The following is a 24,020-nucleotide window of genomic DNA, read 5'->3' on the forward strand; positions in this document are numbered from 1 at the left end:
TTCCAGGAAAAACAGGCCACAGAGAATGGTATATTTCAGATTTACAAACATGGAGAGAGTGGTCAGAGCACACTGCAGATGGTGTGGCTCGGTGAGGAACCTCACTGTGCCCACCCAAGGCCAGGGAGTGTCCCTTCTCGGTGACGTGCTTGGTTTTCTGCTTCCCCATCTGCCTAGTCTGCCTAAGGCCTCCTCCTGGGTTCTTCCTATCCCAGACAAAATTTATATGTTAAACCCTAATGCCCAGTGTGATGGTATTTAGAATCAGCATCTTTGGGAAGTAATTTGGTCAGGAGGGTGGAGCCCTAGTTGATGGGACTAGTGGCCTTATACCACTTGAGGATATTACAAGTGTTTGGCAGTCAGCCACCTGGAAGAAGGTCCTCACCGGAACTCAACTGTACCGGATTCCTGAACTCAGACTTCCAGCGTCCAGAACTGTGAGAAATTTCTGTTGTTTATACGCCACCTAGTCAATGGCATTCTCTTCTAGCAGCCTGAACTAAGACTAATATTCACTTAAGATCTTTTTTTGGAGGAAGAGCAGAGCACGGCCACTGGAATTGGCATTTCTGATCTTCAAAAAAGGTGGACTGAGAGCTGAGGCTCCCCAAGGCTGCCCATAGAATCTGCAGAAGCTGTGGTCTTCCTGCAGTCAGTGACTTCATGTTGGCTGCTTGAATTCAGCCACTGTGAGAGTATGCCACAGAAACCAACAAATGCTAAAAATCAGGGCTTTTTTTATTTCGAGAGCACGTGACTAGAACTGTGTACCTAAGCTTTGCTGTTTGTGCAGGCACCCGCTTTAGATCATGGTGATCAGATTTCCTCACCACCCTCTCATCCCTATCCACTCACCACCCCAAATTCTTCTCATCCCCTAAGGCTGGTGACGGGCAGCAGTTACCTGTATGCCTGAAGAAGAAGAACAAGGGCCTCAGGATCTCCAGCCTTCCACAGCCATCATTAAAAGCCATCACTCACTCAACAACGACAAAAAACAACCCAATCAAAAAATGGGCAGAGATGTAAATAGACATTTCTCCAAAGAAGACATACAGATGGCCAACAGGCACATGAAAAAATGCTCAACATCATTAATTATTAGAGAAATGCAAATCAAAACCACAGTGAGGTACCACCTCACACTGGTCAGAATGGACATCATTAATAAGTCTACAGACAACAAATGCTGGAGAGGGCGTGACGAAAAGGGAACCCTCCTACACTAGTGGGAAGGTAAATTGGTAAAACCACTATGGAAAACTGTGGAGTTACCTCAGAAAACTAAATAGAGAACTACTATATTACCCAGCAATCCCACTCCTGGGCATATATCTGGACAAAACTTTCATTCAAAAAGATACAGGCAGAGTTCCCATCGTGGCTCAGTGGTTAACGAATCCGACTAGGAACCGTGAGGCTGCTGGTTCAATCCCTGGCCTTGCTCAGTGGGTTAAGGATCCATTGTTGCCGTGAGCTGTGGTGTAGGTCGCAGACGAGGCTCGGATCCCACGTTGCTGTGACTCTGGCGTGGGCAGGCGGCTACAGCTCCGATTCGACCCCTAACCTGGGAACCTCCATATGCCGAGGGAGCGGCCCTAGAAAAGACAAAAAAAAAAAAAAAGATACAGGCACTCTATGTTCATTGCAGCACTATTCACAATAGGCAAGACATGGAAACAACCTAAATGTCCATTGACAGATGAATGGATTAAGAAGATGTGATATATATACAAGAATATATATATATATGTATATACATGTATATACATGTATATATGTATATACATGTACATATGTGTGTATATGTATGTGTGTATATATATACACATATATGTGTGTGTGTATATATATGTATATATATATACACACACACACAATGGAATACTACTCAGCCATAAAAAAGAACAAAATAATGCCATTTGCAGCAAAAAAGATGGAACTAGAGACTCTCATACTAAGTGAAGTAAGAAAAAGAAAAATACCATATGATTTCATTTATATCTGGAATCTAATATATGGCACAACTGAACCTTTCCATAGAAAAGAAAATCATGGACTTGGAGAACAGACTTGCGGTTACCAGGAGGGAGTGGGAGGGACTGGGAACTTGGGGTTAATAGATGCATACTATTGCCTTTGGAATGGCTAAGCAATGGGATCCTGCTGTATAGCACTGGGAACTATACCTGGTCACTTGTGATGGAGCATGATAATATGAGAAAAAAGACCCCTAAAAAGCAAAAAAAAAAAAAATCATAGGCAACAGGCTTCCATGCAGGGGACTCATCTTAGAGAGTGAGTGACTATTGAGGCAGTGCTCCCAGGGATGGTCAGTTGACAGGGGAGAGACCAAGCAAGAGCTCCAATTCAGCTGTGGAGAGTGGCATCCCTCAATCTCAGGGGACAGCTCTGGAGGATAAGGCCTCAGGGTACCCCTGCCTGGGGCAAGGGAGCCAGGCTTTCACTCCCCACCACCACGGCCCTAGCAGTCGCCAGTCACACTTTGGCCCAGGTGGGGCCAGGCAGGGCAAAGCAGCTGCAGGAGATTGAGGGCAGCCCTCCAAGAGGCACTGCAGGTGTCAGCCTTGAAAGCACATTGAAGGAAGTGTTATGCACAGAAATGGAAAAGGGCATCTGAGGGGATGGGGGACAGGAGGATTTAAGCAGGAGTAATATGAACAGATTTGTTTTTGAGGAAGCTCACTGGGGCTGACATGTGAGGAGGATGGGCCAGAGGGAGGAGAGGCAGGCATCAAAAGAGCCACCTGGAGGCTGGCAAGCACCCCCAGATGTGATGGCAGCAGAGGTGCAGACTGAAGAGAGACTGTGGGAGGCAATCAACAGACAGCCCTGTATGGAGGGAGGTGAGGCCAGTGCAGGGCTACTGTGCTGTTCCCACCAGCATGGAGGACCATGAAACCAGCAACTGGTACAGAGAAAGAGAATGCGCAGGAGCCATGAAGGAGATGCCCTGAGGTCAGCCCTGATGGGGCACAGAGGGTGACTGAGATGCATCATCTACCCCCATCAGAGCAAATCAAGGGGCCCAGCCAGTCCCCAGAAGATGCTTAATCCCCAGGAGAAGCCCAGGGAGGGAAGAGATTTTTGATTAGCATTCTTTTTTTTTGGGGGGGGGGGCGCCACACCCACAACATACAGAAGTTCCCAGGCTAGTGGTCAAATCGGAGCTGCAGCTGCCAGCCACAGCCATAGCCACAGTCACAGCAGATCCAAGCCGCATCTATGACCTACACCCCAGCTCATGGCAATGCTGGATCCTTAACCTACTGAGAGGCCAGGGATCAAACCAGCATCCTCATGGATACTAGTCGTGTTCGTTTCCAATGAGCCACAATGGAAACTCCTAATCACATGGGTCAGAATCCAAAAGGTATATAAAGGCGTACAGTGAGAAGTCACCCCCCACCCCCGGTCCCTGCTCACTAGTGCCCAGTCACCAACCAGAGGCAGCCATTGCTACCATATTCTTGGGTAGCCACAGAGAGAGCCCATGCTGGGACAAGCAAAGAGCTAAGTGTATTCTGACTTCCCATCCTTCCATGGATCCTCCTGGCCCTTCAGCACCCCCTCACCTGCCCTTCACAGTATCTTCTCCCTTTCCAGCTCTCAGTAGTCTGGCCTTTGTTGCAGCCTCCTCAGTTGCCCAGCCCTTGTCAGGGAGGGGCGGATGGCCACAGGCAAGCTTTGTAAGACAAAAGGCTCATTCTCAAAGTGCTTTCAGTTACTATCCTGAAACAATTAAACAACCACGTTGAGACCCTGGGTGGGGACTCATTGGAGCAGGAAGGTTCAGGCAGCCAGGCTACTCCCCAGGCCACACACAAGTCTTGTTCTTTTTTTTTTTTTTTTTTTTTTGCTTTTTAGGGCACACCTGAGGCCTATGGAAGTCCCAGGCTAGGGGTAAAATCAGAGCTACAGTTGCCAGCCACAGCCACAGCAACGCAGGATCCGAGCTGCAACTGTGACCTGCATACACCACAGCTCATGGCAATGCTGGATCCTTAACCCACTGAGCGAGGCCAGAGATCTAACCAGAAACCTGATGATTTCTAGTCGGATTTGTTTCCATTGTGCCACGACGGGAAATCCACAAGTCTTGTTCTTTTCAGGTTTCTCCTTCCTTGGCTCAGGGGTTGGGGCGGTTGGGGAGTAAAAATCCTTATCCTTGCCTTTCTCTGCAAAACCTCCAATCTGCCACTGTTCCGGCCTCTGGCAACCAAGGGCATCCTTGCCCAGGTTGATCAGTCCTGATTCCCTCTAGGACGCCCACCTCAGCCAGGCCCCCTACACATATCTGCCCATGGGTGTGTCCACCCAGGGACCATCTGCTGAAACTCATTATTCCCGGTTTGACCAGGATGACCTGGCCCATGTTGAGCGGCAGAGGAAGGACTGAGTAGGGGCTAGGGACAGGCAGACTGGGTCCTCTCTGGATGGATGCCACTGCCCTCTGCACAGAGGCACCTGTGGAGCTTGGAGCTCAGAAGTGGGCTGACTCCAGCCACGACCCAGTGCAGGCTCACTGGAGCAAGGTCAAGGGATCACAGGGTCTGCCTGGGTGTGTGTGTCAGAAGAGGAGAGGACCTGGAAGCCCACCTGAGCTTAACTTGATAATGGGAGAACCTAGGAGAGAAAAGAACCTTGAAATGGAAGAGGCTTCAAGGAATGCAGAGGGAAGAAGTGGGGTCAGCTTTGTGCCATTTCTGTTACAAGTATGAGCACATATGCTCCTATCCTTGATGAGCAGATCTTGGTTACCCTTCTAGAGGTGGTTCTAGAAGAAACAGGCAAAGCTGGGCATCTGCAAACAAATAAGGCCCCAGCAGTTCTGGAGGGGCTGGTACAAGCGGAGAAAAGGTGACAAGGCTTTGGGCTTTCACTGTCTATGTAGCACAGCTGAGCTGGCCAGAGACTAGAGATGTTATAAGGGCCGAGGGAATTCGTGTTTAGTGAGTGCAGCAATGACCTAAACCCTCTGCCTCGGTCTGACTTAATCTCTATCATCTGCCATCTGGGGTATGTAATGTTTTAGAGCTGGGGAAACTGAGGCTCAGAAAAGCTGAGGTACTTGTCCAGAGTTGCAAGTCTTTAAGGCAAAAGAGTCTAGATTCAACCAAAGACATATATGACTCCAGAGTGTGAACTCTTTCCCCTGCACCGTGCTGTCTCTGCTGCTTATTTTGGTTTATTGTTGTTGTTGTTTGGTTTTGGGGGTGCCTTTCTTTTTATCTGAGAGAGTTGGGAATTGGGCAGAATGGTGAAAGCCTTCCCAAGTTCATTCAGCCCAAGGGCCCTTCTGGTCAAAGACAGAGTTGCCCTTCTCTCATTTGACCATATTTTCTCTCCTCTGCATTTTCACTTGAGTTGTTCTAGTCCCTGGCATGCTACCCACTCCGTTCAACCACCCCAGCCCTGTTTCCACCTACCAGAATTCTTCCTACATGACCCATCTCAACCTTCTAGAAACTTCTTGCTTCTTCTGCCATTGCTCTTGTCTCTATGGCATTCACTAGGCTCTTGATTGTTATTAGAGACATGAATGTCCTCATCAGGTCCCCTAGATAAGGTTGATAACACCCCACCCTCATGCCCAGTCAGGAGCTGTGTCTGGGCCCTTCCCCCTCCCTACCCAGCATGCACATAGAAACTTTGAACCCTGCACACAGAATGGAATGGTGCCTGCAGTGTCCAAGCCAGAACATGGCTGAGCTCACAGGGCTGGTGGGACCCAACGGAGAGGGCCTCACCCTCCCTCCCTGAGGCAGGTGGGCCGGGCCAGCTAATGGCAGTGTCTGTGCCCCAGGACCAACCCTCCCAGAATGACTGTCCTCAAGTATTCCTCAGTCCACGTGCTCAGCCCCACAAGTTACACCTCAGCTGTCTGCCCCCTGCTCAGGGGCCTGGGGTCTGGGAGAGGACTGCCCGGCAGGCCAGCTGTGGGGGCTTGGCCTCTTGGGAACAGGCCCCAGGGAGGCTGGCCAACCCTGCCATCTCCCTGAACCTCAGCTTCAGGTCCTCTCGGTCCCACCCCTCCCCTCAGAACTCAAGTCTGAGTCACGTAGGCACAAAGGGGACACAGACACAGAACCACGTGTTGCTTCTGTCAGCACTTCCAGGCGTTCTCCTTTCTTACACAGAATTCTGAGGCTCCACACCACTCCCCATCCACATCCTCCCCACCTTGCCCTGACCGAGAGCCTGGGGTGCAGCCACCCCTGACAACCCCTCCCCACCTCACCCCAAGCTTTCCCGCTCCGGGACTAAGAGTCCCAGCTCACCCTCCTAATCCCACACCAGCCCCATGGAGTGCAGCGTGACTTGCTCTGACTGCCATGGCTCAGCATTCATTCATTCATTCTCTAGTTCGTTCTTTCCCAGGACCCCTACCGCCAACAACAACTCTATCTCAATACCCGATTTCATTTTATCCAAAGTATGTGTGACTTTACTAAATCATCTTTTGTGTATATCTGCTTCTACAGGGCCTGTCTCCCCACCTTGAGTCTAAGTTCTGTGAGAGCAGGGAACCTTGATAGGTTTGTTTGGTTTGGTTTGGGTTTAGGTTTTTTGTGGCCCCCTGGGCAGCATATGGAGTTCCTGGGCCAGGGATCAGATCTGAGCCACAGTTGCGACCTGGACCAAGGATCAAAATCCTTTAACCCACCGTGCTGGGCCGGGAATCAAACCTGTCATCTGACGCTATGGAGACACCACAGATCCCATTGTGCCACAAGAGAACTCCAACCTTGGCAGTCTTGATCACTGTTGTGGAGGTGAACTGTATTGGTTCTCAGTGATTTTTTTTTTTTTTTCTTTTCAGGGCCACACCTGCAGCATATGGAAGTTCCCAGGCTAGGGGTCAAATCGGAGCTGCAGCTGCCGGCCTACACTGTAGCCACAGCAATGCAGGATCTGAGCCACATCTGTGACCTACACCGCAGCTCAGCTCACCGCAACGCCAGATCCTTAACCCACTGAGCGAGGTCAGGGATCGAACCTGCATCCTCATGGATAATAGTCGGATTCATTACCACTGAGCCACAAAGGGAACTCTCTGGTTCTCAGTGATTATTGCTTGAGGATTGATTGGCTGAATTATAACAATATTTGTTGAGCAACTACCATGGTGCCGACCCTGGGCTAGGGGAGGGGAGGGGAGGGGAGGTCAAACTAGCCTTCTTGGAGTGGAAGAAGGGTCAAGCTCCAAGCCAGGGTTCCTTCCCTGCACCTGCAGCTGCAACTCCACACTCACTTCCCTGGGAAACTGCACCCACCCCCATAGGAGCTCACCCAGCACCACACACCTCACCATAGGGTCAGGGTTGTAATTTTACATTTGCTTATAGGATTACTTGACTACCTCTCTACACTACTGCCAACATCCAGAAATTCTGATTGGACAGCCCTGCTCTGGACCATAAGCTCCATGTATCTGTGACTAGCATGGTGTCCAGCACAGAGGTACTCAGTCACTGCTGTTTTGGTTTTTTTTTTTTTTTTTGGTTTTGGTTTTATTTTATTTTTATGGCCACACCTGCAGCCTATGGAAGTTCCCAGCCTAAACCACAGCCACAGCAACGCCAGATCCTTAACCCACTGAGTGAGGCCAGGAATGAAACCGACATCCTCATGGATACTAGTCAGGTTTGTTACCGCTCACTCACAACGGGAACTCGCAGTCACTGTCTGTTGAATGAATGAATGGGACAGGGAAGGAGTCGCACCTGGGTCCTCTCCTAAGCAAGCAGCTCCTCCTTCCCGGGCCCCCACAGTCTCACCTTTTCCCAAGGCTTCTGTTTCTCATGCAGGCATAGGACCTCACGGCTGCTCCCTGCTGGCACCACTCACACTGTAAATACCCCAAACTCAAGCCCTCCCCTGAGGTTGTGCAGCAAGGTTGCCACCCAGGCCCTGCCAGACAGTGAGATTCTTGGCCACCTTCCCAGCCGCATCAGTGCTCTGGGCAACTTTAGGGCAACGTTTTCAACATCACCAACCCCTGTGCAGTGCCTGGATGCTGTAACAGAGACTTAGTTCTGACTCAAGAAGTTTTTCCAGCTTTTCAGCCCCATTTCCTGGTTGATTTTCCTACATCTCTTCCCCTAGAAAGACTAGCGTGAGTCAGCACTCACCACGCCCTGGAGGTGATAGGATGCTCTAGTGTGGGGACTCTCCCTCCTGGGCCCTTCTGTCTTTTGGGCTCAGCCTTGGGGCCCTGCCCTTCCCTCTCACTGGCCAGTCTTCTCCTCCTCTTCCTCTGACTGTGGGTGCATGGTGGCACCGCCGGCCATCGAGGAATTTCCCCAGGTTGGTAGAAGGGACTAGGTTAGCAGGAGAAGAGAGAGAAAAAATTCATCACTCAGACAAAGTACCAAGAACCCCAGGACCCTGGGGAGGTGGCGAATGTAAAGGATCTTCTTGGCTTTGAGTCATTCTTGTCCCCTGATCCATCCTGGGGGTCAGATTCCTTCATAACTTGGGGCGCATTGTGGTCCTTGAAGTTTCTCTACCCCATTCTCACAAAGTTATTCACCAACATCATGCCTGATTACCTCCCATGATGCTGGGCTCACTCGCACTCATTTAGGCCCATTTCACATTTGGACAGCTTTGGTTATAAGAAGATCTTCCGAGTTCCCTGGTGGTGGAGTGGGTTAAGGATCTGGCATAGTCTCTGCTGTGGTGCAGCTTCAATCCCTGGCCTGGGAACTTCCACATGCCATGGGTTTGGCTAAAAAAAGAAAGAGGAGTTCCCGTCGTGGCGCAGTGGTTAACGAATCCGACTAGGAACCATGAGGTTGCAGGTTCGGTCCCTGCCCTTGCTCAGTGGGTTAACGATCCAGCATTGCCGTGAGCTGTGGTGTAGGTTGCAGACGTGGCTCAGATCCCGCGTTGCTGTGGCTCTGGCGCAGGCCGGTGGCTACAGCTCCGATTGGACCCCTAGCCTGGGAACCTCCATATGCCATGGGAGCAGCCCAAGAAATAGCAACAACAACAACAACAACAATAACAACAACAAAAAGACAAAAAAGAAAAAAGAAAAAGAAAGTCTTCCTTCATAACAAGTCTATATCTATTCACGGGCCCCTTCAAGAGTTTGAAGACCACTATCATATGCCCTTGACCTTGAGTCCCTTCCTGCAGTTTGACATTTCCACGTCCTCTCTCTGGTCATGGACTCTCATCACCATCTTGATCTCTCCCTCTGGACCTCTCAGTTCGTCCCTGTCCTTTTTTTTTTTTTTTGCTTTTTAGGGCTGTACCCTCCACATATGGAGGTTCCCAGGCTAGGAGTCAAATCAGAACTGTAGCCAGTGGTCTACACTAGAGCCACAGCAACGCAGGATCCAGGCCACATCTGCCACCTACACCACAGCTCACGGCAATGCTGGATCCTTAACCCACTGAGCAAGGCCAGGGATCAAACCAGTATCCTCATGGATACTTCACCACAACAGGAACTCCCTGTCCCTGTCCCTTTTAAAGTGGACCACACACTCCCAGCAGTCTGACTATCACAGATCTGGGACCTCTGCACCCTGTCATTCTGTGTCCTAAAACACTCTTTTTCACATTATTTTTATTCGAATATAGTTGATTTACAATGTTGTGCCTAAAGATCTCTTCAGGCAGCAAGAAGTCAGGTCAGGGCTTTTGGCAAGCAAATCTCTGGGTGGACTCTTACCCACCCTCTGCCAATGAGAATCTCCCTGTCTGCACACACTGGTGTTATTCCATCTCCCACCCATCTTGCTCTTGGCAGAGTATGATTTGGGGACCAAAGAACCAGACTGTACCTCTGTCCCTATTCAATACCATCTGGTCAAATCTGGGCCCTCAAATTATGTGTAGCTCCAGATCCCATTGACCAGCACTCCTCTCAACTAGGTGTTAGATACTGTCAATTAGGAGAATGGCACTATGTGCTCATTTAACATGTCACTGAAAAGTTCCACCACTAGGGACTTCCCTCTAAGCTGACAAACACATTAATTACCATTAGTTGGAGTTTGTGCTTAAATCTACTGTCCTATCACGACACCTACAGTTAACCATTTTGTCTCTAAACATATTCTGAGATGAAGCCGATAGGTGCAAAAACCCTGTGATAATCACTGGGAAACCTGATTTCCAGCCCTGGCTCTGCCACCCAACATATATGCAATTTCATGTCACAGACTATCTCTGGGCAGCTGGGAAATGAGTGAGGCCAGATAACGTGTGGAGCCCTCTCCAGCTCTGATGTCGTGTTCTGTGGTGGTCAGGGTTACAGAAGTCAGGAAGCTGGGGGAGAGGAGGGTCCATGTTGCAAGAGATAAGAAGAAGTGGGCACTTGTAATCACTCGTGGGGAAGCTTCAACCCTGCCCTTCGTGCTGGGCAGCAGGTGCCAGGTTCAGCTCTTCCTCTTGCAACTCCTTTACCACAACTTAAGCTGACCCTCAGACTCCCCAGCAATTGACTTCCCCTCAAGTGCCCAGGGTGCACCTATCCAAATGTCCACCCACTGCTCGCTTGATACACTGTGGACCTAGGGCCCCAAGAAGAGCCAGATTGTCAAGCCTGCGTTCCCCTTAGTATCACTGCCCCCCCCCCCCAGTCCGGCCCTCCTCCAGCACGCCCACCTCAGCTTCGGAAGTCTCGCGATATTTCCATACTTCTCCCACCCGCCCCCCTTTGCCAGCGGCTGGCTGCTGCAGAACACACTGGGCAAGCCAGGAGGAGGGAATAAGTAAAGTGTCTCCTAGAATCTGACAGCCTGTACCGAGATGGGGCACTAGCGCTTCGGAGCCATGTGACCTCGGGCAGAGTGTCAGTTTCTTGTCATCACGGCTGTAAAGCATTTTGTCATTATTAATATTAGTTTCAAGGTCATAGAACCTCTCTTCAAAGTGTTCTTTCCTTTGCTCCCCATCTCAGGCTTCTTCACCCCACATCTGCAGTCCTGCCCTCACCATGTCTCTCCCAGAGCTTGTTTGTGGGTACCTCACCTCCCCCTCCTGGGTCCCCACTCCCTGCTGGGTGGAATCACTACCCATGCTAACATCTTCTGCCTTGACCTCTCAACCCCTCTCCGGGCAAGTATTTCTTGATGCCTTCAGGACATCTCCATATCAAACCAAATATATTAGAAATAGCCTTTTCTGGGAGTTTCTGTCATGGCTCAGCGAAAACAAATCTGACCAGCATCCATGAGGTGGAAGTTTTGATTCCTGGCCTCACTCGGTGGGTTAAGAATCCAGCGTTGCGGTGAGCTGTGGTGTAGGCTGCAGACATGGCTCAGATCTGGCATCGCTGTGGCTGTGGAGGGGCCTTCGGCTATAGTTCGAGTTCAACCCCTAACCTGGGAATTTCCATTTGCCGCGGGTGTGGCCCTAAAAAGACAAAAAAAAAAAAAAAGTAGCCCTTTTTCTTCTCACATAAAACTTTTCCCCCTACCCATGATCTGAGACCTCTGTGAACACCACAAATTCTCAGGTCCCTCAGCTTTACAATCTGCAGGTCAACCTCAAGGTCACCTTTTGTCCCTGCATCTCAGTCCCAACTGCTACCAGGCCCTACTACTGTTTCTTTTTTCTTTCTTTTCTTTTCTCTGTTTTTTTTTTTTTTTTTTTGGTCTTTTTGCCTTTTCTAGGGCTGTTCCTGTGGCATATGGAGGTTCCCAGGCTAGGGGTCGAATCGGAGCCATAGCCACTGGCCTACAGCACAGCCACAGCAATGCGGGATCTGAGCCATGTCTGTGACCTACACCACAGCTCATGGCAACGCTGGATCCTTAACCCGCTGAGCAAGGTCAGGGACCGAACCCGAAACCTCCTGGTTCTTAGTCAGATTCGTTAACCACTACGATGACGAGAACTCCCCTGCTACTGTTTCTTAAAAATAGCCCTCCTTCCACCACTCACTCCTCACCCTCAGCCTCGCACCTAGTAAGACCGTGGATCTGAATTTCAGGTTCTGCGTAAATATCCATGAGGAGGGGGTTTCTGAACCCCTTTCCCATGTTTACCTCCACTCCCCAGATTTCTGGGAACCAATAACCTCTTCACACACCTGTGGCCACAGAGTTGAAAATAGGAGGATCAAAGTTGTACACTCACGATTTGTGTACTTCTAGTGTATATGTTGTGCTTCACTGACAAGATTTACAGGAAGAAAAAAAGGAAGCATCTGGAGTTTAAGGGGAAATTGGGAATCATTACAAATCATTTGATCTGGTACAAATTCCTTGGGACCTTAATCTGAGTTAGGTGCCCCTTCATGGCCCGACTCTAGTTTACATGCCAACATGTCTGTCTCACCCATGAGACCTGTCCTGTCCAATATAGCCACTAGCACTAGGTGATGATGTAAATATAATTTTATTTTATTTTATTTAAATTTTGTTCCCTCAATTGTGCTAGCCACATTTCAAGTGCACAATAGCTGCATGGGTGCAGATTTTGAATATTTCCACATTGCACAAAGTCTGCACAGGCTGCACTAGACCTTAAGCTCCCCAAAGGCAGGGGTCAAGTCTTTCTGGTCTCTCACTATATCCCTGGCACCCAGCATACTCTCAGGCCCAGCCCTTACACTAAATAAATATCAAAAGATTAAATGAATGCACATACTGCCCACTGCACAAGCCCAGCACCACTCCAGTACCTGCCTCTTCCTCACTCTCGCTGATTCTAGACCACAGCTTCTAGCTGTGCTTTGACTGGGGCCCTGACCCAGGGCTCATGGTCTCTTCCCTCCCTCTAATCTGTCTCTGGTGGCTCAGAGTCCTAGAGGCAGGGTGTGTGTGTGTTGGGGAGCAGAAGAAGAGAAAGGCTGGCAGGGGAAGGCAGTCAAGGTTCCAAATCTCAAAAAAGCTCAAATTCAAGCCTCTGGCAATGGCCACTTCACCTATTGCAGTGGTCAGACACCCAGGCTTTGGTCTAACTCTGGTGAAACTGAGTGCAGGGTTCATGTGCCAGCCCTTGCAGGAAACCAAACTCTGACAGTGGGTGTTTGCAGCAAAGGGTTTATTGCAGGTCATCAAAGAAGGGAGTGGGAGACAAGTCTCAAATCAACCCCAATTTGGCCTTTGAGTTAGGCTTTTTTTTTTTTTTTTTAAGGGGAAGAATAAAAAAGCTGGGATTAGTCATCATCTTGTGACACCTGTGGTATTTCTTTTTCTTTCTTTCTTTCTTTCTTTTTTTTTTTTTTTTTAGGGCTGCACCCAAGGCATATGGAGACTCCCAGGCTAGAGGTCGAATCAGGAGCTATAGCTGCCAGCCTACGCCACAGCCACAGCAACATCAGATCCGAGTCGCATCTGCAGCCTACATCACAGCTCATGGCAATGCTGGATCCTTTAGCCCGCTGAGCGAGGCCAGGGATCAAACCTGCATCTTCATGGATGCTAGTCAGATTCATTTCTGATGAGCCATGATGGGAACTCCATATCTCTGGTATTTCTTAAGTGTTGTTTCAACTGTAGTTAGAATATCTCCAGTATACGATTCTCTGGCCAGGTGGTTTATGGCTTAGGGGTCTGTTAGATCATCTTGCCCTGGAGAAACAACCTGAGTTTGTATGTTAGTGATGATATCTGTAATAGCAATTTTAGTACATTAACGAAGTTGTTGATAACAGCAGTTTTAATCATCTGACTCTGGTTGATTAGTGTTCAATTAGCACAGGATTGAGGTCAGAGGGGACAAGAAAGGAAATAAAGTTTTAGACAGATGAGTCACCAACTTGATAAGGGAACTCTTTTTTTGTTTTTTTTCCTTTTGTCTTTTTAGGGCCGCACCCATGGCATATGGAGGTTCCCAGGCTAGGGGTCAAATCGGAGCTGTAGCCAATGGCTTACACCACAGCCACAGCAATGCCAGATCCGAGCTGCATCTGCGACCTACACCACAGCTCACAGCAACGCTGGATCCTTAACCCACTGAGCGAGGCCAGGTTTTGAACCTGCATCCTCATGGATGCTCATTAATCACTAAGCCATGACGGGAACTCTTTGTTTTTCTATTTATGGCCAAATCCTGGAAGTTCCCAGGCTAGCAATCAAATCAGAGCTGCAGCTGAGGCCTGCACCACAGCCATTGCAACACTGGATCCGAGCCACATCTGTGACCTATGCCACAGCTTGCGGCAATGCCCACTTAACTTAACCCACTCAATCCACTTAACCTGTTTAATTTAACCCACTGAGCAAGGCCAGAAGTCAAACCCGCATCCTCACGGACACTATGTTCTTAACCCTCTGAGCCACAATGGAAACTCTGAGAACTTGTTTTAGAGGAACTCAGTTTCACTGGCTGTACTCCCTGCCAGCTGTATGACCTTGGGCAAGCAACTTAGCCTCTGTGAACTGTATGCATTGTTTCCTCATTGTAAAACAACACCTACTTCACATAGAGAGTGAGTGCATCAAAAAAGATGTCTGGAGCTCAGTCAGCACTCAGTTATTGCTTGTTCTTATCTCTATATAGAAGGCGGCAAAATCCCTTCCTCAAGCGTCATTTAGATTGTGGCCCTCAGACACCTGCACAGTTCCCACTTATCCCACACAAGAGGCCAAATATAACTCCTGACATCTCCTTTTGCCTTAAAGCCAGAGGCTTGTCATTGGTTCCACTGCTCTTATCTTTCCAAAGGCACCTGGTTCGGCTTCTGTCTGCCAGCCAGCTAAGTCTGTTTGGCTTTCACTCCCCCACCTTCCTGTCATAGCACATACCTAAAATGCCTTTCCTACCTTCTTTCCAAAACCAGGACCCACCTTCTTGGAAGCAAATTTGAGACTCATTTCCTCTCTTAAGCCTGCTTGACTCAAACTTCCTAGTTTCAGGATTGCTAACCATTAAAAAACATTTCATGCTTCCTTATTCAGTCTTCCTCTACCTCCTTTCCTCCACCCTTGGTGACTATGATGTAAGATTGTAGCTGGCAGATCTGCACTGTGGGCAACCTGACAGAGGGTCTATGGGAATATGGTTTCAATCTTGGCCTCACTCAGTGGGTTAAGGATCTGGTGTTGCTGCAAGCTGTGGTGTAGATCACAGACGTGGCTCAGATTCTGCATTGCTGTGGCTATGGTGTAGGCCAGCAGCTGCAGCTCCAATTTGACCCCTAGCCTGGGAACTTCTGTATGCCACAGGTGTGGCCCTAAAAATAAAAAAAAATAATAAATAAAAGATAAAAGGAGTTATTCTGGCAAAGGAAGGGCTGTGGAAGAAAAAGAATAAAGAAGCGGGAACAGATTAAATGCCTGGGAAACTGCAAGTCCTTCTATCAGCTGTAATGAAGGGTTTTTAACAGGGACAGGCAGGACATGACACCCGAGGGGCAAGCAAGTCCATGTGCCAAGAATCTTGATGTGCTGACCTGAGACATTCAAAGTCTTTCCTAAAAAGTTGTCAGGAGCCATGGAAGGGTTTTAGGCAGAGACGCAACATGATTGAATTTACATTTCAGAAAGACTGATTCAGCAGCACAGAGATGAACTGATAAAAGGGGACAGGATGGAGATGGGGGAACACTGAAAAGACTTTCAACAATCCCAGGAATAAATATGCTTAAATTTTTAATGTAACGAGAATGGAAGGATACTAAAGAAATGTTGGGGGGGGGTCATCCACTAAAATAGGAAACATAAAGGCTAAAGTTTAGACTGGAAGGGGAGACAGTAATATCTCTCAACTTTTGGAGTTTGATGGGACACCTAGGTGCTACCTAATAAGCTTGTGAATGTGTGTTTGTGTGTATATTTTTTTCTAATATTAAAGTTTGCAAGACATCTGGGCTGGAGACATGTTTGAATGTCATCAAACTTACAGGTAGAAATTAAAACCACGACTGTGGATGAAGTCACCCAGGGAAATTGTGGGTCAGAAGTTCTGTGGACCCAGGATAGAACTCTGGGGAGCTCCAGCTCCAAGCAGTTGAAGACTTGGGTCTGTGAACATTCTCCCGGGAAGGTGTGCAAAATGGAAAGGAGTGAGGGAAGAGCCCTGGAGATCACCAACATTTAGGGGAGGAGAAAGTTAACAGATGAGAAGGGCAGGGCAAGTGTGCAGGAGAAGCCAGGACAGGGGGTCCGAGGGAGGTTAGTTGCATCAAACGCTGCAAAAGTCTCCTGCTCTCTAGTACTGGGAACTCTATCTAGTCACTTATGATGCAGCATGATGGAGCATAATGTGAGAAAAAGGAATGTATATGTGTATGTGTGACTGGGTCACCTTGCTGTACAGTAGAAAATTGACAGAACACTGTAAACCAGCTATAGTGGAAAAAATAAAAATCATTTATAGAATAAAATAAAACCATGACCAGAAAAGTGGTTAAAAACAACAACAACAACAAATGATGCAAAAGTCAATGAAAGACAGGAAAGCCCATCCCTTAGATTTGGCAACTAAGGTGTACAGTGCGGCCAGAGTGAGGTCAAGCGAGCGATAAAGGCGTGGGCTTCCGGCTGGTGGCGAAAACTTTTCAACTGAAACACACTTTGAATTGCTGCCTGGAAGTGCAGCCCGCACTGCTTTCACACCAGAGGCCTAACAGACTGAGACTTGGCGTTTCCGGACTGCCGGCTCCGCCGCAGGCCCTTCCCCAGGCCTGCAGAGGGCGCTGCGCTTCGGAGAGCCGAGGCGTGACGCCGCTCTAGCCAGCGTTTGAGCTCGCTGGCAGGCGCCGCAGCTCTGCGTCCGGCACTCTTCCTCGCAGTACAGGTGGGTCCGCGCGCAGGGGGCGGCGGTGCTTGCGAGCTGTGGGGCAGGCAGGTAGCGGCACCCATTGGGTGGGGAGTTGTCCCAATCACTTAAGTGCGGCAGATTGGGTCCAGCCCCAGCGGATCGGACTCTGGATAGGGCCGCACGGGTGCAAGCCCCAGTTCGGTGGGTGCCTTTTGGACTTGCAGTGCCTGTCCCAGGACCCCTTATTACCCCAGAGGTCTCCGCCCAGGCTCGCGTGCGACTTCCTGGAGACAGCTAGGGGCGGGGCTCCCAGGGGCGGGGTTCCCATGATTGACACTTCTTTCCTCAGGTTTCACGGGCACTCCTGGACCCTCCCTTGCCCTGAACCTGAGCCAGCACCATGGTGAGAACCCTGAACCTAGCCCCTCTCCTCCGCATGCCCATGCCCACGGCCTTGCCCCGCGTGGCCTTGCCTGATATAAACCTGAGACTCCGCAGTGGGGGTTTGGTGGGTTTGCCCCTGCAAGGCAGCCTGTTCTCGTCCAACCCGCGCATCCCTGTAGCACGGGCGCCTGAAGGTGAAGACATCAGAAGAGCAAGCAGAAGCCAAAAGGCTAGAGCGGGAACAGAAGCTGAAGCTATACCAGACAGCCACCCAGACCGTCTTCCAGAAGGTGGGGCCCTGAGACGTAGCCCCCTCCTGCAGCGGCTCCCTTAGTACAGCGCTGAGGCCAAGAGCTGGGCCTTAGAGTCAGACCGCCTGGATCCACATCTGGTTTCTATCACTTAATGGCTGTGTGACCTTAGGCAAACTATTGAATCTCTTTGGACCTCAGTTTGCCCGTCTGTAAAATGGGGCTGATAATTACACTTAAGACTGTTGTTAAAATTAAATGAAAGAATACGAGGAAACCCATATAGTGCTCTGTAGAGTGCCTGTTGTATAGTGTGGGATTCACAGAACAGTCTGTAGTTCTATTTATGGTCTTCAGTCCTGTAGTGAGAGATTGATATGATCTCTGACCCTGCTGTCTGTCTTCTCAGCGTCAGGCTGGAGAGCTGGATGAGTCAGTGCTGGAACTGACAAGCCAGATTCTGGGAGCCAACCCTGACTTTGCCACACTCTGGAACTGTCGACGGGAGGTGCTTCAGCGGCTGGAGATCCAGAAGTGCGTAGGGGTTCAGGGCCCAGGGAAGGTGGCTCTGGCCTTGCCCCACCTGGGTCCAAGGATAGAGGACGAATGGGGCAGCCGAGGCATAGGCAGAAGGCAGTGGAGGGCTGGGTGCAGAAAGTCAGAGGTGAGCTGAGATTGGGTGTTGGAGGGCCCTGACCCTCATTCCCCTCTGGGTGCAGGTCCCCGGAAGAGTTGGCCGCTTTGGTGAAGGCAGAACTGGGCTTCCTGGAGAGCTGTCTGAGGGTGAACCCCAAGTCTTATGGTACCTGGCACCACCGCTGCTGGTTGCTGGGCCGCCTGCCAGAGCCCAACTGGGCCCGGGAGCTGGAGTTGTGTGCCCGCTTCCTCGAGGTTGATGAGCGGAACTGTACGTGCCTGCAGATTCTGTCCCCATAGCGCTCAATTGCCCCACATCCTGGTACAGCACCTCAGTAAGGCCCAGAGTGGGCAGGGATGGCCTGACAGGCCCAGTGAGTTGATGGCCAAAGGGATGGATGATGGAACCAAATGCATCCTCCGTGGAGTGCGTAGAAGTGTTTCTCAGGGCCTCCAAGGGAACTCCACGGGTACCATCCGGGGAGCTCCTCTTGCCCTGCATCTGAGATGTGCCATCTGCCCTCCCCTGCAGTTCACTGCTGGGACTACCGGCGGTTTGTGGCCGCCCAGGCAGCTGTACCCCCCGCGGAGGAGCTAGCCTTCACGGACAGCCTCATCACCCGAAACTTCTCCAACTACTCCTCCTGGCATTACCGCTCCTGCCTCTTGCCCCAGTTGCACCCTCAGCCAGACTCTGGACCCCAGGGGCGCCTCCCTGAGGATGTGCTGCTCAAAGGTAAGCAGAGTCAGGGGGTGCTGTGCAGTGCCGCCTTTCCAGCCCTGATGCCTAGCCCTGTTTCCGAACCTGCCACTTGGGTTTACTGAGTACCCGCTTGGTGCCTGGCTCTGAGGGTGCACAAGATCCAGCCCCTGGCTGCAGCAAGCTCAGGTATCCAATGGCAAAGAAAAAAACTGACATATGTAGTAGCCCCTGGGCAAGGCCAGCATATAAGTGAAACTGAGGGCTGCAGGTTCTCCAAGGAGGAGGTAGGATGTCGGGGCGGCCAGGAGCCCAGCAGGGTCCCAACCACAGCCCCATATCTCCTTGGCCCCCACAGAGCTGGAGCTGGTGCAGAACGCCTTCTTCACTGACCCCAACGATCAGAGTGCCTGGTTCTACCATCGCTGGCTCCTGGGACGAGGTGAGCAGTGGGGGAAGAGGCTTAGTGATTAGAGCTTGGAACAAATGGAAGAATATATAAGAAAGCCTGTTGTCTCCCTTGCAGCTGATCCCCAGGATGCCCTGCGCTGCCTGCACGTGAGCCGGGATGAGGCCTGTCTGACTGTCTCCTTCTCCCGGCCCCTCCTAGTGAGTCTTGCAGCCTTTACCAGAGAACATCGTAGATTGGGGGCCTGGTGCTGTTGGAGTGATGGGTCTCTCATTTGTCCTCTGTGCCAGGTGGGCCCCAGCACGGAGACCTTGCTGCTCATGGTTAATGAGTCACCCCTGTCCGTGGAGTGGAGGACCCCAGACGGCAGGAACCGGCCTAGCCATGTCTGGGTATCCCAGGAGTGGTGGGGCAGAGTTGGGGGTGCTGGGGCAGGGTTGGGGTAGGACAGTCAGAAAAGTGGGTGCAGTCTGGGCTTTTCCTTAACGTCATGCTCCCAGCTCTGTGACCTGCCCGCCGCCTCCCTCAACGACCATTTGCCACAACATACGTTTCGTATCATTTGGACAGCAGGCGATGCCCAGAAGGAGTGTGTGCTCTTAAAAGGTGACACAGCCTGCAGCTTCCACCTCTCGCAGCAGCCCCCCACTCCTCTCCTCCTCTCATGGGTGTCCCCTCCTCCCACCTACTCTTTCTCTCAGGCCGCCAAGAGGGCTGGTGCCGAGACTCAGCCACGGATGAACAGCTCTTCAGGTGATGACAGGGAACATACAGACAAGGAGCAGGGCTCTGGACTCTGGGCATCAGGCAGCTGGGGCGGGGGGGCTGGGGGCTCAAGCAGATGGTCTTGGCCTGGATACTGGGGAGGACAGGTGCCCAGGGCTGTTTGTGGGCATCACCCCCTCCCCTACTTCCCCCACCCTCAGGTGTGAGCTGTCAGTGGAGAAGTCCACGGTGCTGCAGTCCGAGCTGGAATCCTGTAAGGAGCTGCAGGAGCTGGAGCCTGAGAATAAATGTGAGGTCCAATTCCCTGAGATCCTGCTCCTCCAGGGAGGCCCTTTTCTGGGGGGCCCCTTGGGGAGAGCAGGGCAGCTCTCCAGAGGATGGGAGCAGAGGAGGATCCAAGGGAGACCATCCTCTTCCCTGCCATCTCCCCAGGGTGCCTGCTCACCATCATCTTGCTGATGCGGGCGCTGGACCCCCTGCTGTATGAGAAGGAGACGCTGCAGTACTTCCAGACCCTCAAGGCAAGTCTGGCCTGTGGAAACCGGTGCAGGGCAGCCCCAATGGGCAGGAGGGCTGCTGACACGCGTTCCCTGTCGGCCCCCTCCCTGCCAGGCAGTGGACCCGATGCGGTCCGCGTACCTGGATGACCTGCGCAGCAAGTTCCTGCTGGAGAACAGCGTGCTCAAGATGGAGTACGCGGACGTGCGCGTGCTCCACCTGGGTCACAAGGTAGGGACTGCGCATGTGCCTTCCTGGCCAGCCCTCTTCCTCACCTCCCAGCTGGCTGGCTTTGATGTCCACTCCCTGGGCTTCGGCTGAGACCCTCACCAGCCCCTGGCTCTGTCTTCAGTCTCAGGTACCTTTCTGGATTTGTCTTCCTCAGCTCATCCCCATGCTTCTCTCCCTGGAGCAGGCACCAACCCCAAAGCCTGGATAGATTCCAGAGATTTCTGACGAACTTTCCAGACTCTTTTTTTCCTCTCTTTGTAGTCCTTCCCAATCAGTCTTCCCGACATAGCAGATCTGTCCCGTCACTGCTGCCCACCTTCGCTCCCACCAAAGCAATCCCCCAGACTTACCCGGCCTGCACCTGCCAGGGTCTGTGTCTATCCCAGCACCCTCCTCCACCCCTGTATCTGCCCCCTCCCTCCGCTCTGCTGGCCACCCCAGCCCCAGCTGCACTCACATCTGTCCTTTGTCCTTGACATAGCCAGGGGGTGTGAGGTAAGCTCCCTACCTGCCCCATCCTGTGCTCAGCTGGCATCCCCAGGGGCTTATGTGGGGCACACAGGGAAAGTGCCCAATAAATGGTGGCTGAGGACTTTCCTCCAGGTCTCTCTGGGTGTCTCATCCCCCCTCTTCAGGATCTGACGGTGCTCTGCCATCTGGAACAGCTGCTCTTGGTCACTCACCTTGACCTGTCACACAATCGTCTCCGAGCGCTGCCGCCAGCCCTGGCTGCCCTGCGCTGCCTCGAGGTAACGCACTCACTCCTCTGTCACTGTCTTGGATGGTCCTTTCCCACTTCCTCCACCTCTGAAGTCTGCCCACCCTACAAAGAGATGCCCAGGTGCTCCCAGTCCCCACAGATGACTCCTGTCCTGCCCTCTGTTAGCCAGTCCGACCCCAGGAGCCCCTCCAGACATCGTAAGCTGATCACCCTGGGCTCCCTGGTGGCTTGTACCAATCCCAGACTGACAGCTGCCTGCCCTGCCTTGCCTTCCCGACCCCCGCCCTGCTCCCCAGGTGCTGCAGGCCAATGATAATGCTATCGAGTCCCTGGACGGTGTCACTAACCTGCCCCGGCTGCAGGAGCTCTCCCTGTGCAACAACCGTATCCTTCCTTTGGGGTTTCTTTCAGGCAGCAGGTAGGGGGAAGTGCCACACCAGGAAGGGACAGATAGCAAGCAGGGTGGGTGTGCCCCTGGGCATGGGGACGGGGCTCTGGCCATCTAAGCTGAGGAGAAAGGATAGCTGTAGGGGGCTGGCGCTGACTCACACTGGTAGAGTTTTTGCAGGGTGGAAGTAAGTGCCTTCTCCAGGCAGAGTTCACAGACCAGCGGCTTATAGATGTTCTTGGGTACCACATCGTTTTGGGGAGGGTTTTTTTGCCTTTTGGTTTTTTTGTTTTGTTTTGTTTTGTTTTGTTTGCTTTTTAGTGCCGCAGGTATAGCATATGGAAGTTCCCAGGCTAGGGGTCTAATCAGAGCTATAGCTCCGGCCTACACCACAGCCACTGCAATGCAGGATCCGAGCCTCGTCTATGACCTACACCACAGCTTACAGCAACGCCGAATCCTTAACCCGCTGAACGAGGCCAGGGATCAAACCCACATCCCCATGGATCCTAATCAGGTTCGTTAACTACTGAGCCACAAAGGGAACTCCCCCACATCGTATTTTTTTTTTGAGTCAGGAAGTTTCATATTTTAAACAATCTAGACTTCTGATTCTTCTCAAAAATTGGAAGTTAAAGCAACCTATGGCCTGCATTTGCACTTGGCAACCCTTGGCCTTGGATGAGTCATGGGTGCTTCTGCAGCCAAGGCTAGCTTTCCCTTTAGCCATGGTCTCCATCACAACTTCTGGTACTGCATCCAATCAGCCTCCTGTGCTTCCTACCTGGCCCCCAGAGGCAGGTGTTTGCAGTCTAGAGCTTTATGCCCTTCAGGGAAGTGGACAAGGTGCCCATCAACCAGGCTGCCAGGCAGCAGTCCCCGTTCTTGAGGGAAAGACAGTGATGGGTACATGGGAGCAGACAGATCTGGGGGAACCCCCCCAAGTGTTCCTTGACTCCTGCCCAAGGCCTCCAGCAGCCTGCAGTGCTCCAGCCTCTTGCCTCCTGCCCCAGGCTGGTCCTCCTCAACCTGCAAGACAACCCCCTGTGCCAAGCAGTGGGCATCTCAGAGCACCTGGCTGAGCTGCTCCCTTCAGTTAGCAGCATCCTCACCTAAAGGACCCTGCCCCCACCCTTGCCCCTTTAACTTATTGGAACTGAATAAACAATGAAGAGACCCCCAAAGGCCACTGAGCTGCCACAGCCACCACCATTACTACTGCCGCCTATTCTGGAAAAGAAAGAGAGAGAAAAGCTGGTTCTCTCCCTCTACTTTTGTTTTATGCTCAGACCCACTGTTCCCTATCATGGAGAAGCAGAGCCTCAGTGTCTGGGGCTGAATCAGGGCAGGGGCTGAATTTGAGTCTCTCTTCTGGTTTGGGGCTGGGCCGAGTCTAGGTTCGAGGCTGGGATCAGGTTCTGGCTGGTGCTGGGCTACAAAAGCATCTGTAAGTCTCTCCAACTGAGAGGCCTCATAAAATTTTCTGCTGTGATCCCTACCTCTTCCAGACGCCCTCTCTGGCCCTGGCTCCCCTTCACCACAGCTGAGAAAGCCGTTCCCAGGAGGAGTCGGGCCAGGCGGCCTGGCTCCACCCTCTTATAACAACCCTTAGTCTCCATGAGTAGCATCTTCTGGTTAAAGAGCCCTTGAAAATACTTGATCCCATTTGATCCTGACAAGCTCTCAGGGATGAGATGATTGGGCCCATTGTACTGATGAGGAAACTGCCATGAAGACGCACCCAAGGTTGCTGAGCTCAAGTGCTGGAGCCAAGGCTGTCTCTGCAGCATGGTCTGGGCTTCCAGACTCACGTTCTTGCTTCTGGATGGGGCCTCCCGAGGTAACAAGGTGGTGTCCTTTGCCATGTGCCCCCTCCAACATACACCTTGTCCTGACTGAAAGCCCTGAGGTCCTTGATCCTCCAGGAGGGAGGAAAGGGGAGTGGCTCAGGGGTGAGGGCACTGAGTCAAACCTGGCTGGGTGTGGAAAAGAAAGACCGATTGAAACAAGGGGGAGAAAGTGTGGCAAGGTTCCCTCAGTATCTACCTGGGCTCACATATCCAGACTCTCACAGTGATTCATAAATAGCCCTTTACCAAAGCCCTTTGGCTTACCTGCCTCACACCTGCTTGGAATTTTGATTTCCGCTAGTGCATCTTCTGAGTGTTGGAGGTGGGGGCAGGCTCCCCCATCTCACCAGGGCTGGGGCTTGGATGTGAACAGAAAAAAGTCAGCAGGGGTGTGGAGGGTTCCCTGCCAGCTCCTGGAGCCTCTGTCCCCACCCCCTGGGGCACCTCCCTGCCTGATGCATCACCACGCTCAGCCTCTCCTCCTGTCAGCTTCCTTGTGTCTTCTTGCCAGCCCTGTTTTCACTGATT

General features: G+C 51.5%; 1 protein-coding gene across 3 annotated transcripts; it reads left to right on the forward strand.

Annotated features, from left to right (window-relative positions):
• The first annotated feature begins 16,384 nt into the window (after positions 1-16,384).
• RABGGTA (Rab geranylgeranyltransferase subunit alpha) lies at positions 16,385-22,840 on the forward strand. Of its 3 annotated transcripts, XM_047795681.1 has the most exons (17): positions 16,623-16,734; positions 17,048-17,101; positions 17,262-17,372; positions 17,743-17,867; positions 18,053-18,240; positions 18,502-18,705; positions 19,028-19,111; positions 19,196-19,278; positions 19,369-19,470; positions 19,579-19,684; positions 19,780-19,831; positions 20,005-20,093; positions 20,237-20,325; positions 20,417-20,533; positions 21,169-21,282; positions 21,551-21,638; positions 22,610-22,840. In XM_047795681.1, the coding sequence occupies exons 2-17, from the start codon at positions 17,099-17,101 to the stop codon at positions 22,756-22,758; spliced, it is 1,704 nt and encodes a 567-aa protein (XP_047651637.1). In that variant the 5' UTR covers positions 16,623-16,734; positions 17,048-17,098; the 3' UTR covers positions 22,759-22,840. The 3 variants fall into 3 exon arrangements, with proteins under 3 accessions (XP_047651635.1, XP_047651637.1, XP_047651636.1); XM_047795679.1 differs by lacking the exon at positions 22,610-22,840 and having other exon boundaries at positions 16,385-16,734; positions 21,169-21,632; XM_047795680.1 differs by lacking the exons at positions 16,623-16,734; positions 22,610-22,840 and adding an exon at positions 16,752-16,899 and having other exon boundaries at positions 21,169-21,632.
• Positions 22,841-24,020: the final 1,180 nt, after the last annotated feature.

Source organism: Phacochoerus africanus, chromosome 9 (genome assembly GCF_016906955.1).
Source record: "Phacochoerus africanus isolate WHEZ1 chromosome 9, ROS_Pafr_v1, whole genome shotgun sequence".
NCBI classification, from domain to species: Eukaryota; Metazoa; Chordata; class Mammalia; order Artiodactyla; family Suidae; genus Phacochoerus; species Phacochoerus africanus.